This window comes from Struthio camelus, chromosome 13 (genome assembly GCF_040807025.1).
Source record: "Struthio camelus isolate bStrCam1 chromosome 13, bStrCam1.hap1, whole genome shotgun sequence".
Lineage (NCBI taxonomy): Eukaryota > Metazoa > Chordata > Aves > Struthioniformes > Struthionidae > Struthio > Struthio camelus.
This window is the reverse complement of record NC_090954.1, coordinates 23240268-23254779: the sequence shown is the minus strand read 5'-3', so window position 1 is coordinate 23254779 and position 14512 is coordinate 23240268. Positions and strand designations below refer to the sequence as shown.

The 14512-nt window shown below is 47.3% G+C and overlaps 1 protein-coding gene across 7 annotated transcripts in view; it reads left to right on the top strand.

Moving 5' to 3' along the window:
- Positions 1-9956, top strand: part of NRG2 (neuregulin 2) — a 180370-nt gene extending 170414 nt beyond the window's left edge. For all 7 annotated transcript variants that reach the window (XM_068959237.1, XM_068959235.1, XM_068959236.1 and 4 more), the window contains 5 exons: positions 151-253; positions 1225-1348; positions 2773-2900; positions 5596-5820; positions 7380-9956. In XM_068959237.1, coding sequence (XP_068815338.1) covers positions 151-253; positions 1225-1348; positions 2773-2900; positions 5596-5820; positions 7380-8037 — 1238 coding nt within the window. In that variant the 3' untranslated portion in view covers positions 8038-9956. The remainder of the gene's footprint in view (positions 1-150; positions 254-1224; positions 1349-2772; positions 2901-5595; positions 5821-7379) is intronic.
- The last annotated feature ends 4556 nt before the right edge of the window (positions 9957-14512 follow it).

The window sequence follows — 14512 nt, the reverse complement described above, 5'->3', positions numbered from 1 at the left end:
CAGCTATTAAACATGGTCAGTGAATTGGTTAGAGGTCTGATAGTGTCCTATTCTGTGTCTGACCCTCACACGGTTATGGTTCCTGTGGAGCCAGGTGCATCCTTGTCACTGGAGCCCATTTATAACTGATTGCTCTCTCTCCATTTGCAGAAGCTGAAGAGCTTTACCAGAAGAGAGTTTTAACCATCACTGGAATCTGTGTTGCCTTGCTTGTTGTGGGCATCGTTTGTGTGGTAGCTTACTGTAAAACTAAGTGAGTATGGGTGGTTAACAGACAATAACAAGTTAGAGGTTATTGGGTGGTAGTGTTCAGGCTTTACATTTTCACACTGTTCACCCAATATGATACTTCAAGGAGATTCTGTGCTATGTTATTCCCAGCCAGGTCTCATGGAAAAGGGCATTGAAGCTACCTCCCAGGCTGAACCTGAGCAGAATATTTTCTTGGGACCATTTGCCTATATCCTGAATCAGCATCCCTTCTCCAAACCAGGCTATGTCATGTGACTGGGAAAAGCTGGCTTGTAAGCCAACAGCTTGTCTCCTGACTGCAGAAGCACACTGGGCAGTGACCCAGGAGGTCTAAGCTCAGCTGTTTACATTTAAGGGACTTTCAGAGCAATTACAATTGAGCAAGAGGCTCAGGAACCTCTTATGGCCAGTGTTCCCTGCCTGACAAGTACCTTTTCCCCACTCATCCTGTGCCTCACCTGGGTTTGGGGTGTCTTTCCACCTCCTTGTGGCACAGGAAGCCTTGTGGAGTACATGCGTTTCTGGGGGCCTAGGGAGACCTATTCATTTTTTCCTTAATGCAATACAAGGATAGTGCCTTGCTGCCATGGCAAAGCCATGGCCTGCTTCCCCTTCCCTTCTCCCCACTCTTCTCCTCAGCTCCCAGCTCCCTGGTGTCCCCAGCTCCATTTAGTGTGATGGGCCTTATCTTGCAAAAAAGGACCCTGGACCCAGCTTCCCAAGTTACCCATCGTGACAAACATTCACATTTTTTGGAAAAGCAGCAGAAGGTGACTAATGTTGAATGCCCTGTTTCTTTCTGTTTGCAGCTTTCCACAAACACAATCAAAAAATCTAGTATGTCCAAGACATGAATGAAAACATGATTGTTGCCCCCTTTATTGTCAGCTTACCCCACATGTCTTTGGTTGCAGAGAGCCTCATGAGATAAATTCTCTCAATAGATTTTTTTTTGTCTCTCTTTTTTCAAAGGAAACAACGAAAACAAATGCATAATCATTTACGACAGAACATGTGCCCTGCCCATCAGAACCGAAGTCTTGCGAATGGGCCAAGCCATCCGCGTTTGGATCCTGAGGAAATCCAAATGGCTGATGTAAGACTTTTTATTTCACTCTCCCTGAAGTTTACTGAGTGCCCATTTTTCTGCCAGGATGAGATGGATGTGTATGTGTACACACCTCTGTGTGCATATGCATATGCTTTGCTAGAGAAACAAAACACTAAGAAACTTGAATGAAAAGATGAGATTCTGCATAGATACATTTTTGAAAAATAAAATATGAAGGGAAATGTGATTTTAGTTTGAAGCACTGAGGATGAGATTAAGGCATTCAGGATAAACTTGTTCTAATGAATCAAGTGTGATTCTGTTTTCCTTCATGTGAGATGTTCCTGATATTTCCCGTTTATTGAGCTGTCCCGTCAAGCCTTGCTTTGCAGTATGACAAATATGATCAGAAGCACTGCGGGGCTGGAGCTGCTGAGGTGACTATGAAGTGCTGAAGCATGTCATGGTGATCTGGTCAACACTGCATTCACTCACCTGCCTTACCAACAGCAGCTTCCTGTGCAAGCTGGGATGCCCCTGTGGGGTGCCAGTGTCACATCAACAGGAACCATCTAATAATTTAGCATTAGATTCAGAAAAGCAGCTCAGTGATTCTTAACTTCAATCATGTGAGAATCCCACTGAACTCTGCGAACTCAATAGGACTGTTAACATGCTTAAGTGCCTTGCTGGACCAAGTCAGAGCTAGACTCAAGACAAAATGAACTCCCACTCTGGCCCAGAAGGTTGGCAATTTCCTAACTTCTGAACATTTGCCTTGGAAATTTCCTTCTGCTTCTCTTAGCATTTTATATCTGCAATAATTTATGTGCCATGTACAGGTAATCACACCATTCCTGATCGAATGAGTACAATGAATCAGTTACAAGCTCTGCCGGGTAACCCTTTGAATTAAACCTAGCTAGGTGGCGAGCCAGCCACAGAGGGAAAGGGAATTTGTAAGAACTACAGCCCAAAGACCCTGAAAAATGAACTCCTCTACAAAGCCTAGTGTATCTTTAAATAGCAAGACTGACCCTGAAAAGCGATGTAGTTGCTCATTTCTAGATGAAGGAGGAACAATATAAATTTTTGGAATACACCTAATGTTTCTGTAGGCCTTGTGTCCCTGACAAATCTTGTGTGGCTCTCTTTTTGCTGGTACTCTGGAAAGCGTTAACCTCCTACAGATAGAGGTGGATTTCTGCTCAATAGCATCAGATACGTGTGATAGTGTTGTAGCACTAGCCCTCTTGGGAGCCCATTAGGCACTTCATAACCTTACACAGTCTTCATGCCATAGCCTCTTCTCTGTTTTCTAAACCTCTTGCCTCCTCCTCTGGGTGTGGAGCTGCAGGGTTCACTCAGTTCTCATGTGATTTGACCAGAAATAATCTAGGCAGCAGAATTTGTCTGTGGTAATGTTGGCAACCTACTGGCTGACCTCTGCAATTCTCTGTATTTTACAGTACATTTCTAAGAACGTTCCTGCCACTGAACATGTGATCCGAAGGGAAACAGAAACAACCTTTTCGGGAAGTCATTCCTGCTCCCCATCTCATCACTGCTCCACAGCCACTCCGACGTCCAGCCAGAGGTGATGTATGCCATTTTCCCCTGACCTCTTGCTGTCTGCCTTAGGTTATTAGAAGACTCAAAGCCAGTAAAAAGTTGTCCTTTCACCTCCCTGTTTTTCCCTAATGTTTGGCAGTACTCTCTGATCATGCAGGCCCTGCCTATGCTGCAGATGTTTGCTCACACAGCTTTGTTAGTGAGAGGTGCGGAGCGAGGTAGTAACAGGAACCTGCAACACTGACATAGCTGGAAAACTAGGAGGAAATGAAGTTGTACTTTCACACCTTGAACTGATAGAAAAAGGAAGATGTATCCAAGACAGGTTTTTCAATTTACATTTGCAAACAGGCTGGTCACCTGTTTGCAATTCATTAAGCATATCCATGTTATTGGTTGCCTATTTGAAGTGTATTTGCCTTGTGTAAGGAAAAGTGCTATAAATATCACAAAATGTTTTGTCCAACTCCTCAGAGCGAGGGTCTGACTTGGAAGTCACAGTTATTCATGAGAATTTTAAAAATTGTGCTATTTATCACAGTCCAGAAAGAGTTGCTTTAGAATCTTGATGTCTAAGATTTTGCCACCTCCTTCACTGGAAGCCTTTCTGAAGCTCTCAGGAAAACCTGGTCCCTCAGAAGAGTATCAATAACTCCTCCTACACAGGATGAGAAATATTTTTTTCCCGTTTCAAAATAGCCATTGAGAGGGAACGAACATCATGGCTTAGAGGCTGAAGTTTTGACTGTTTCTGAGAGTATTTAAATTGCTCATGGAGTTTCACTATTTTTACATATATGCAGAAAAGTCCTTCAAATGCTCTAGAGAAAGTCCTGCACTGTTTTGAGTCTGGAAGTTCTGGTTCTTCCTTTTATGAACCTCTAGTGACTATCATGCTTCTTCAAGTAAGTGAAGATATTTCCCTAGGAGGCCGTGTAACTGTGAGGTAGAGATGAGCCATGTTTACATCCTGTTAAGGGAGTAGAGATCACATGCATTGACTTTATAAAACAAAAGATGTCCTGCTTATTTACCTCATCAGTGTGACGTTTGTCTGCTTTCATCCAAGAAGCAATGGATCCTTCCAGGTAAAGCTCAAAGATGCCTCCTAGCAGGTTTCTTCAGTGTTTGGACATTCTGTAGGCTTCCAGACTAGTGTGGGACAGTGGCACGGAGCGAATGGCCCAGGGTTGCATAGGAAGGAGCGAGTACTGTCAGGGTAAAGTGTATTTGACCAATTTCAGATATCAAACTCAGCTTTTCAGGTAAATTCCTCACCAGGCTCTGGGGGATAAACCTCCACCAAGTGGAGGGAGAGCCGAGAATGACTTGTTCAGGTGGAAATGATTATCTTTAGTCATTCAAATCCCACCCCCACCATCCCTAACTCACCCACAGTGACACTGTGTTTTCCAGTTTTTTTTTTTTGAATTTGGGTGTTGCAGCCCAACCCTGGCTACGTGTGTGCAAGCTGAGCCAGGAGCACAGGAGCTCCCATGCCTGCAGAACTGCACCTCATTGGCCTTCCAAACTCACTTCAAAGTCCTGGGTCCCCAAAGTCATCTCTGGGCACCTTCTAAAGATGCAAAGATGTGTCTGGAGGGAAGCATTAGCACATAACACTGGTGAAGAGGCTCCTACCTTGCATAGCCTCTGGTCCTGGCTACCTGCCACCTAATTTTCCTGAGTCAAGTGCAGTGAGCAAGTGTTTCTTGAAGTCATGCCAGAGGTAAACTAGTGGCATAATCAGGTTCCATTTTACTTGATCAGCATCTCTAATGAGGATGCTGTTTGAAGCTACAAATGAAGGTGGTGGTTGCAGCCGAGCATGTGCCTGAAGCCATCAATAGTTAACAAGTTCTTGGGAAGCTTTGATGAGGCCTGTTCTTCTCTGTAAGTCCCCACCCAAAACCCTCCACTGGCACAGCCACATTTGGTGCAATCTGAGAGTATAGAACTGTTTCTTTCAAGGATCACATATTTGTGCTATGGAGAGAGGTCAGCTTGGTGGCCATGGTGCGTGAGCTGCTGATGTTGCGTGCATGAGGCCTGTGCTTCCTTGTTGTGTGCTTGTAACATATCTTCTTCACACCAAGGCTGGGATAGAAGGATTTCCAAGGGCTGAGCAAGGACTACCCAATATATTGTAGTCTTTGACTAATTCTTTGAAGGTGTTTTCCTCCTAAAATCTTTTATAAACCAGTGGGAATTGGGCATCTAGGTCTACCTTTGATATGCCTTTCTCCATTGATTAGGCAGTCGTTGTGAGTCTTTCTATATGGTTCTTTTCCGGTAGCATTTCTGAAGGGGGCTGTCTCTTGGCAATGCATGCAGATGGCACACTTGAAATCCTTTGCTGACTCACTTTGGCTGTGCACCCAAAGTGCTGTGTAAGCACAAAGCTGAATTCCCCAGGCCTCCCTTCAGACTCTGTCTTATTCTATCCTTGGCTGTCAGAAGATGGTGGTGTTAAATACCTGGTCTGCACTGGTTTGCTTTTCTGTACTCTCTAATCATACCTCAGAGAAGCAGCAAAGAAAGGTAATAAAAGGTCGATTGGGAAATCAGGCTTCCCTAGTCAGATATATTCCGGTGAGACAGAGAAAAGGAACATGAAGGCAGAGCAGAGTGTGTGATCTGTGCCTCTATTTGGCTTTTTGTAGCAGTCCTTGGTGGGGGTTCCTTGTTTATTGTTTGTCCATGTATGGTTTGATCCACAGACATGAAAGCCACACATGGAGCTTGGAGCGGACAGAAAGCCTGACTTCAGATTCCCAGTCAGGGATAATGATGTCCTCAGTGGGAACCAGTAAATGCAACAGCCCTGCATGTGTGGAAGCCCGGGCCCGCCGTGGGGCCTCCTACTGCATCGAGGACTCGAGAAGGCCCATGATGCAGTATCGAGATTCTGTGGATTCTCTGCGGGACTCACCACACAGCGAGAGGTCAGGTTTGACTGCTTCACGCTGCCCAGGTGCAACAGATTTGTGCAATGCCTGTCTATGCTGGACACAAAAGTATTTGCCTCCAGGAAGGCCAGGCACTAGAGCAGCAGTCCCATGATTGCCCAGGCAAAACTCGAGCTCTGGTACTGACCACAGGAAACCACTGCCCAAAGAGCACAGTCTGGCATGACTGAGCTCTCTGGAGAACACAGCTGCAGAGTTCTGTCTCCATCAGCTAGTGAGAGAGAGTGACAGGCAGCCTCTTCTCCAGGTCTGGTTCACAATGGTGCAGAACCACATCTCCGTCCTTGCTCCAGCCTTTTGTGCGCTACAGGTGGCAATGTTACAACTTTCAGACATGTACCCGTTAGGACAACAAGGCTTGTTCCTGGGGCAGAGGAGAAGGGCAATGTCTCCTCCTCCATCTTATTCCTAGTCCTAGTCCATTCAGACAGGCTGGCCTTGCTCACGCAGACATCTCATACTTCATAAGATGCTGAGTGAGGACAGGGAGACATGGACACCTGACAAGCCAGGGAACCTGGGCAGCCTGAAATGTACAGGGAAAAAACAATTTGGTAGTATTGAGTAGAAGTGAAAACTGCTCCTTAGAAAGAGGTGACACCAAACGAAAGGCTATTTGGAGAGGGGATACACCAGATCTGAGGTGCCACACTGATGCTGCTAAAGTAAATGAAAGCTGGTAGATGCCTTTTAAGATAGGTTTTCGCTAAGTCAGAGGAAGCAATACCCAGCTGTGGCCTGAGCATGGAAGGGACATCTGGGGACTCTTCTTCACAGATAAGCCTGGCAGCTCTAGAGGGCTTCTAGAGAACAGCTAACAGCTGACAGGCAGACAAAAGGCAAAGAAGTCTTGACTTGGGCAGCTGGGAGATGCTGCAGAATTTGTAGTGATACAGGATGAGAATTGCCCTAGCTCAGGTAAAAGTTAGGAGGCAAGGTGGAAAACCCAAGGACCTAGACATCTCTAGGACTCCTGCATGGATTTCAGGGACAGCCTTAAAGGAGATTATTTCAAGTTGTACTGGAGATAGTGGATCAGGCTGTTGTTGAGTAAGGGAAGGATCTTCCCACACTCTTGAATATAGATCTGATTCTGCAAGGTGTTGTGCTTCTTCGCAAAGGATGAGAGGGGAAGGTCTGATCGTCCTGCAGGACTGGACCCTGCACCTTATCCTGCAGCAAGGGAAGTACATCTCAGTTCAGCTGGCATGAAGGCTCCCTGAGAACCACTTCCCCACCATGGTTTCTGTGAATGAGGGGTGATGTGAAGCTGTGATATGCTGGGTGCTGGGGTAGGCTCAGCATTGCCAGCCCCATTCACACTGCCCCTTATACCACAAAGGAGCTGAGAAACACACGCACTTAGAGGGCCCCTTGGGAGACCCAGCCCTTGGGAGGACTGTGCACAGATGCCTAAACACAGCCAAGGTGTGTTGGAGGTTCTATGTGCTCCAACACTGTGTATCCAGCAGAGTGGAGCTATAGGTGGAGGGTTTTTTGGTACAGGGTCCAAATGGAGGTGTTGCTTCTTTCAGGTACGTGTCGGCCTTGACCACACCAGCACGCCTTTCACCTGTTGACTTCCAGTACTCTATCGCTGCGCAGGTGCCCACTTTTGAGATCACCTCTCCCAATTCTGCGCATGCTGTGTCCCTGCCCCCAGCAGCACCCATCAGTTTCCGTGTGGAGGAACAACAGCCCCTCCTGCGACGGTACCAGGTCCCCTTCCAGGACATGCAGAGATATGACAGCTACTACCAAAGGAAGACCTACCTAAATGACAGCATGGGGAGCCTGCCCTCCAGCCCCTTCCGCATCACGGAGGATGATGAGTACGAGACAACACAAGAGTATGTCACAGCACTAGAGCAGCCAAAGAAAACAGCCAGCAGCAACAGGCGGTGGAAAAAATCCAAACTGAATGGGCACATCTCTCACAGAGCCAGAGCAGTCCGGGACTCGTTCTCTTTGAGCAGCGCCTCTTACAGCGAGTCTGACGAGGAGCTCGTGGCTGAGAGCACCCCATTCCTAAGCATTCAGAACAATGACGCAATGAACACTGACTCACCCCCGCTCTATCGGCCAGGTGACAGCCGGACTTACTATTCCTACAGCAGACACAACACTCATGGGGAAAGTGGGCAAAGCAGCTTGACACACACGACACCCAAACAAGACCCGGATCCTCTCTAGAAGTCTCACAAACTCACACACCCACAAACACACCTGTATGGAAAAGTCTGAGAAGGGAGACAAAACAAAACAAATAAATAAATATTTTTATTTTATATAAAAGAGGAAAAAATATAACAAATAAAATGTTTTATTTTCATTTTAGCGAAGTTGTCTTACAATAGCTACCGGCAAAGACTTTTTTTATAGGGAATCTCTATTTATATGTAATGTCTTGATTTACAGCTTCCAAGAAAAAAAAAGTAAAAACAAAAAAAAAACCAGAGAAACAAAAACAAATAATAAAATTAAAAAAAAGGTGGGCCAATTTTTGACTACTTAAAAATAGAAAATAAAACTATCGTGGTGCCTTTTGCTGTATGCTAGTGCTGGGATTCATGCTGAGGATTCTGTTTCAGTAGCATTTTTAAGATCATAGATTTTTTGGGGGAGATGACCTGTCATAAGAGCGCTTTTCCATTCAAAGAAAACAGCCTCTCCACTTTGCCCCGTACCTTGCTCTTAATGATCTTATTCTTTACAGTATCATTTAAGCACATACTGAGGACATGAGTGGGAGTGTTTCTATTACTGTGTCTGATGGGGAGCTGTCTTTCCCTGTAAAATACTTGCATATTTGCTTATATCAGGAGAAAAAGAAAAAAAACAGTGCCATACTGGAATGCAGAAATATTATTTCTTTTACAACGCAGGAAAACAAAATAAAATCATAGAGTAGCAGCAGCCCTTACAATATAGCTCTCAACCTTTGGCCATTTCACTCTCAGGTCTGAAGTTAGGCTGGTTCAGTTTGGCACAGGTTTGTAGTCAAGTAAATAAAACATTTAAATGAATATTGTGAAATAATATCTGGTTACCTATAGTTGAATCCAGTTCATTGAAGCCAGCATTAATAGATAGAGGAGACGGCACTGCGCAGTGATCCCAATAAGGTGCTCTCAGGTTGGCGGACTGGTTGCAGTATCATATGGGCTGCAGCACTGCATAGGCTGCATTGCCATACTGGCCATGGTGCCATACTGGCTGTAGTGTCCTATCAGCCATGGTGCTGAATGGTCCATGGTGCTGTATTGTCCACAGTGCCATATGGGCTATGGTGCCATATGTGCTGTGGTACTGTATGGGCTGCAGTGCTGTATGTGCCACCATATCCTAAATGCCACAGCCAGTCCGAGGGCCAGGCAGGGTCCTGAGGAGGGCACAAAGATGTTGGGCTCTGCGGGCTCTGCAGTGCTGAGGCAGCTGGTGGCACAGTTGCCCAGCCAGCCCCAGACTCTGCTGCAAGACAGCTGCTGGCAGTGCTGCCCTGGCATTTGGCAGGAGCTGGAGTACTTTTGGCTCCACTAAGGGCCTGCTGCCTTTCCTGCTCAATACAGGGCCTACAAGTGAGGGAACCTAGTGAGTGGATTCTTCTGTATCACTGTGCTGTATATTATAAAGACAGTTGTTATTGTAATGTCCCTGTGTCCCATAAAATCTAACCATGGATGATGGACGTCGTGTTTCCAAACTTGGAGCAGCTCTGGCCATTGGGTCTGTGGCGCAAAGAGATAGTCCTGAGTGTCCAGGTAGCAGAGCATCCCCCACGGAAGTGCCCCTCTCTCCTCAGTTCTCTGCAGCAAACCTGTTTACATTGTAGCCTGACTTTTTTCTTTTTATATTTTTACTTCTGCATGTCCTTTGCATTTCAGATACTGTAGATTGGATGCATGGTGAAGCTGTGACTGAGAAGATAATACAACAATTGACAGTGTATTTCATTTAACTTTTAGCAATAAAGTAACTAAACCCTCTATTCCTCACCCATGATAGGGTCAGATAGAAAACTCTGCTAATTTGTCATAAGATGATTGTCAAAGTTTGCTCTGGATTGTCTGAATGTCAGAACTCTAGACTGTTTAACACTTGAACATTTTTTATATTATAAATAAAATAAGAATAACAAACTGTGGCCAGCATTAATCTCATAGGCAAGTTGGGGGCAAAGGGGAAGCTGTGGCATGAACTGTACACACAGTCTTACAGATATTTACTACCTTGCTGGAGGAAGGAAAACCTGTCAGAGGTGGGTGGGTTTTTTTTTTTTTATTTGGCGTGGACATTTGCTCTTCATTGCAGGGCTTGAGAGTTGAGATGTACTGAGTGCATGAGGTGAAGTGAGGTGAGTGGATGTCACCCCACATCTCCCACAGGGAAGTCATTCATGCTCCACTTGCAGACAGGGGGAGCTTCCTTCACTAGATTTATGGAAGCTTTCTTTTGTGTCCAGAAAGGCTGGAGACACATGGCCACATGCTTCACATGCTGGCACTGATTTCAGTGACTTTTGCTGGCACTGATTTCAGTGACTTTTGCAGCAGTGAAGACATATTGGGTTCAGTTCTGCATGTGGCACAAAGCAACATTCGCTAGGCTGCAAAGCAGGCCCTGCCTTCAGCTCCTCCACAGCAAGCGTCTGCCCCTGGCTGGCTGTCACAGAAGGAAACCAGTGAGAACATGGCTTCATTACAGGAAACACAATTCCTGAGGTTACACCCTGGCATCCCACAGCTCAGTTCAGCTCTGACCCCACCCCATTGTCCCTGATGATCAACAGGTGCCCAAAAGTCCCAGCTGAACTTGCCTAGTGGAAGAGGGACACTCCTACACATTGGACCCTGCAGGGGAAGGGACCTGTCTGAGCCAACCCCACAGAAACATACAGAGCTAGGGGGCAAGTCCCTAATCCCTTTCCCTTTTCACATCTGGGAGCCAGGAGGGACTTTGGAGTCCTACATATGGCTTTGGAGGAACCACCAAAGCCTCCTGCTAGCTCTGCTCTGTGTGTATGATGCCTTGGCCACCCTTCCTGGCCCTCCTTCCTGGAGGGGAGGGAACTGTTTTGCTGACATAGACTGAGTGACGCAAGCCATTAGTGGGGTTTTGAACCCTGGGCCTTTCATTCTCAAAGCAAAGAACACAAGGAAGGGTTCATCAGGGCTTTGCCATCTCTGTGTGACACCTACTTCTATCTGTGCCCCCAAGTCACGGTTTGTCCCTCTGACCTTGATCCCACAATGCCCATGTAGGGAACACAGTGGGATGGGGAGCCGCAGCAAGGTGATGCCCACGCTGATGACCAGGCTGGCAGCTGAGCTGCATGCCCTAACACACCTAGGATGCCCATCATCTCAGAGTTGCCCTGTCTGCCTACCCCGAACCTCCATTGCGCATGCTATGAGGTCTTCAGCCAGACCAGAGGAATCAGCACTGTACCCTGAATAAAGACATTTCAGTGCTGATTTCCCAAAAGGCTAAAGGCTGAATCCTGCCCTCCTCCCATACCTCCTGTGCAGTGTCTACCCTACTGCAATCTGCAAACAGGTCATAGATGTCTAGGACTGGGGGATATAGCGGTAGAGTTGAAACCTGGTTCAGCTGCAATTTTGCCATGTATCCTTTGTCTGCATCATGTCTGCACAGCCCCAGGCCTTTCTGGGCGAAAGCAGCAGTGCTTGGTGCTGATCTGTTTTCAATGCCTGCAGGACTAGTGCTTTCCTTGGCCACAAAGCTCTCCACCTTTCTGTCCCCTACTGGGGCAGGCTGTGGCTGCCCATTGCCCTCAGTCCCCCACTTCACCTCCTCCAGCAACTCTTGGAGCATGGCAAGATGAACAGGAATGGGCAAAGAGTACCCAGTCTACTGGGAGAGACATGCATGGGAGGTCACTCAGGGGAGGATGCCTGCAAAGATCAGTCATACGGAAGGTAGGCATAGGACCACCCCCTTCTCCATGTCTGTGTGCATGTCTGTGAGTTGGCAATCTCTGTTCCCAGAAAAATTCCACCTGGAGCTGGCACAGGGTTGGCACTGCAGCCATGTCTGTATTACAGGCACACTGCAGCCCTCAGGCCTTCTGCTGCCATGCTCCAGGCTGGAGACACAGAGCAACAGTGTGACAAGGTTTCTCAGGGAGGCTGCTTAGCACTGGACATTGCCATTGCTGTCTGCTTTCTGAATTCCTTCAGAAGGGAGCTGTGGGTTTACTCAGTGCTACCCCAGGCAGAAAGATGTTTTATTGACCTGAAGTTCACAGGGATCTGCAATACTCTGCATCTACTGAGGCATCTCTAGCTTTGAGCCATGATAGCCTCATGATTTCTCATAGTGATTTCTTGTTTAACGTGACTCTTGTTTCCCATAATTGTGTTCTATATTTGGAGGCAATTATGCTACTTTAATTTTCTTTCCAATTGCCTCTGAAGGAAGCCTGTATCTCTCTCCTTTTCCCCTGCCTGGTTTATTTTTAGAGCCCTCATTTCCAGCCACGGGTATTGCTAGGGTTTGGCCATAAATATTTGACAGCAGTTTTCACAGGTTGGAGGAGCCATCAAAGCCTCCTGCTAGCTCTGCTCTGTGTGTATGATGCCTTGGCCACCCTTCCTGGAGGGGAGGGAACTGTTTTGCTGACATAGACTGAGTGACGCAAGCAGAAGAGCAACATCAGATGCTGGCTTTGGGATTTCAAAGCTTCGCTGGGCCTTCATCTTTTTTCTCCCACAGCCTTTTGAATGGTTACTACTGCCTGCATTGAAGTGCTCACATCTCTATATTGCTGCTAATAGGTACTGATGGGAGCAGCTGGACATGTTGTACAGTCTCTGTCCTAGCTCCTCCCCACTGGGTTGACTCACAGTTCAGTGGGAAGGCTCCAGCTCTTGGCTGCTTGGCGAGGGTCAGTGACAGTAGTCCCGGCCCAGCACATCACTGGCCAGGCCAAGGACTCTTTGGCATGGGCTGTGAGGTGAGGATTGGCTTGGCTTTGCTCTCCCAGGGTGGTGCAGCTGCTGCTATGTGCAGATGCAGAGAAGATGGGGTGGTGATGCAGGTGCGGGGAGTCTGGGGGTGGTGCAAAGCCGCATCCTAGGGCTCTGCAGCTGAGCCAAGGGAGTTAGGGGGTGCAGCTGCCCAGCGATGCTTGTTGGACATGGGATCAGGCAGCAGGGCAGACTGGCTTTGTTTGGGAGGGATCAAATATGGTCAGAAAATGTAGAACACAATGAAGTGTGTGTAGGGGGGGGAGGCCTGAGAAGGAGATGGTTGTGCTCCACAGCCTCTGGGGCCAAAAGTGCAGATTCAGGCCATCAGCTCAGGAAAGACCCTCTAAAATGAATTTTGTGGCTGACTGTGTCCAGAAGGGGCCTGGTGGAAAGGCCAGGCTGAAATAACACAGGTAGGAGATGCTGTTTGGGACCAGGAACAACTGCTGCCTGCTGGAGGGCCAGGCACAGGCTGCGGGCTGTACCAAGAGGTGCATTCGGGCACTTACAGGAGGAAAAGAGAATGCCCCTGCTTAATTCCTCTGAGCTGCTGCTCTTCTCTCGTAGTGATGGCCAAGTACTTCACCTCCAGGGAGGATAAAAGATGGACAAATGCCTTTTTCTTCCTGGTCATAAGCCGAGATGATTGAGGGAGGTCAAAAAAGGCATTCTGGGGTGTTCTCAGTGCCCTCTTTTAAGCAAGGTGACCCACCAGGCCTGCACATGGATATGTATCCTGATCAGCCCTTGTGCATCAGGACAAACCATATTGGTTGTTGTTAAGTGCAGGTTTAGCCCTCTCAGTTGCCTTGCCAAGGAGTTTAACCCATATTGCTGCTCTTTTCCACATCCATTGTGCAGAGAGTCTCTCCACTCTGAGGAGCTTTTCTGGTGCTCAGTGAAGGCTTTGCAAGACCTTAGTTCTCCTCGCAGTTCACTCCTGGTCAAGGGCAGCACAGTAGCACTCGGGATGGGACTCAGCTGCTCTTGGCGGCTTTTTCAAATACATTGGAGATGTTGCTACCTTCTGGAGGGGATGGAGAAAAGGGACAGGCTGATATATGAGATACAATTACGTGGGACTTTGGAGAGCAAAAAGGCCTGACCTTCCGCTAGGCTTCCATTGTGTGGCTCAGAGCATGTTTAGGCACCAGACGCTTCCTGTGAATGGCAGCATCTGGGAGATCCTCAGTACAACTGTACAGCACCTGACACAGCAAAGCACCCAATATGTTGCAGGAGTAGCTACAATACCCAATGTAGGCAAGGTCTTTTCTGGGAACTGTTCCTAGGGTACCTCCAATCGCCAGTGCAGACATTGATACGCTTCTCCTCTCATAAACCTCCAGGATGCAGGTGGAAAGGTAGGATTTGGATGTGCTGGATGAAAGAATGAGTTACCTGAATGTATTCCCAAAGCAGCCAATTTGCACCTGCTCACAGAGCCATCTATCCTAAGCATAGGCCGGCCAGCAGTCTCAGCACCCAGGAGGATGGACAGGCTTGCACTCCACTTGTGGAAAGGCAATGAGAGTTTTCTGGTGTTGTCAGTAGGGGTCTGGCTTTCAGTCAGCAGGAGCTGGTGGAGACCAATGTGAGCATAACCATCTATTGCTATAAAATCTACAACCACTCCAGTCAACAGGCCCTGGTGGAATCGTATTTCAGACCAAGTC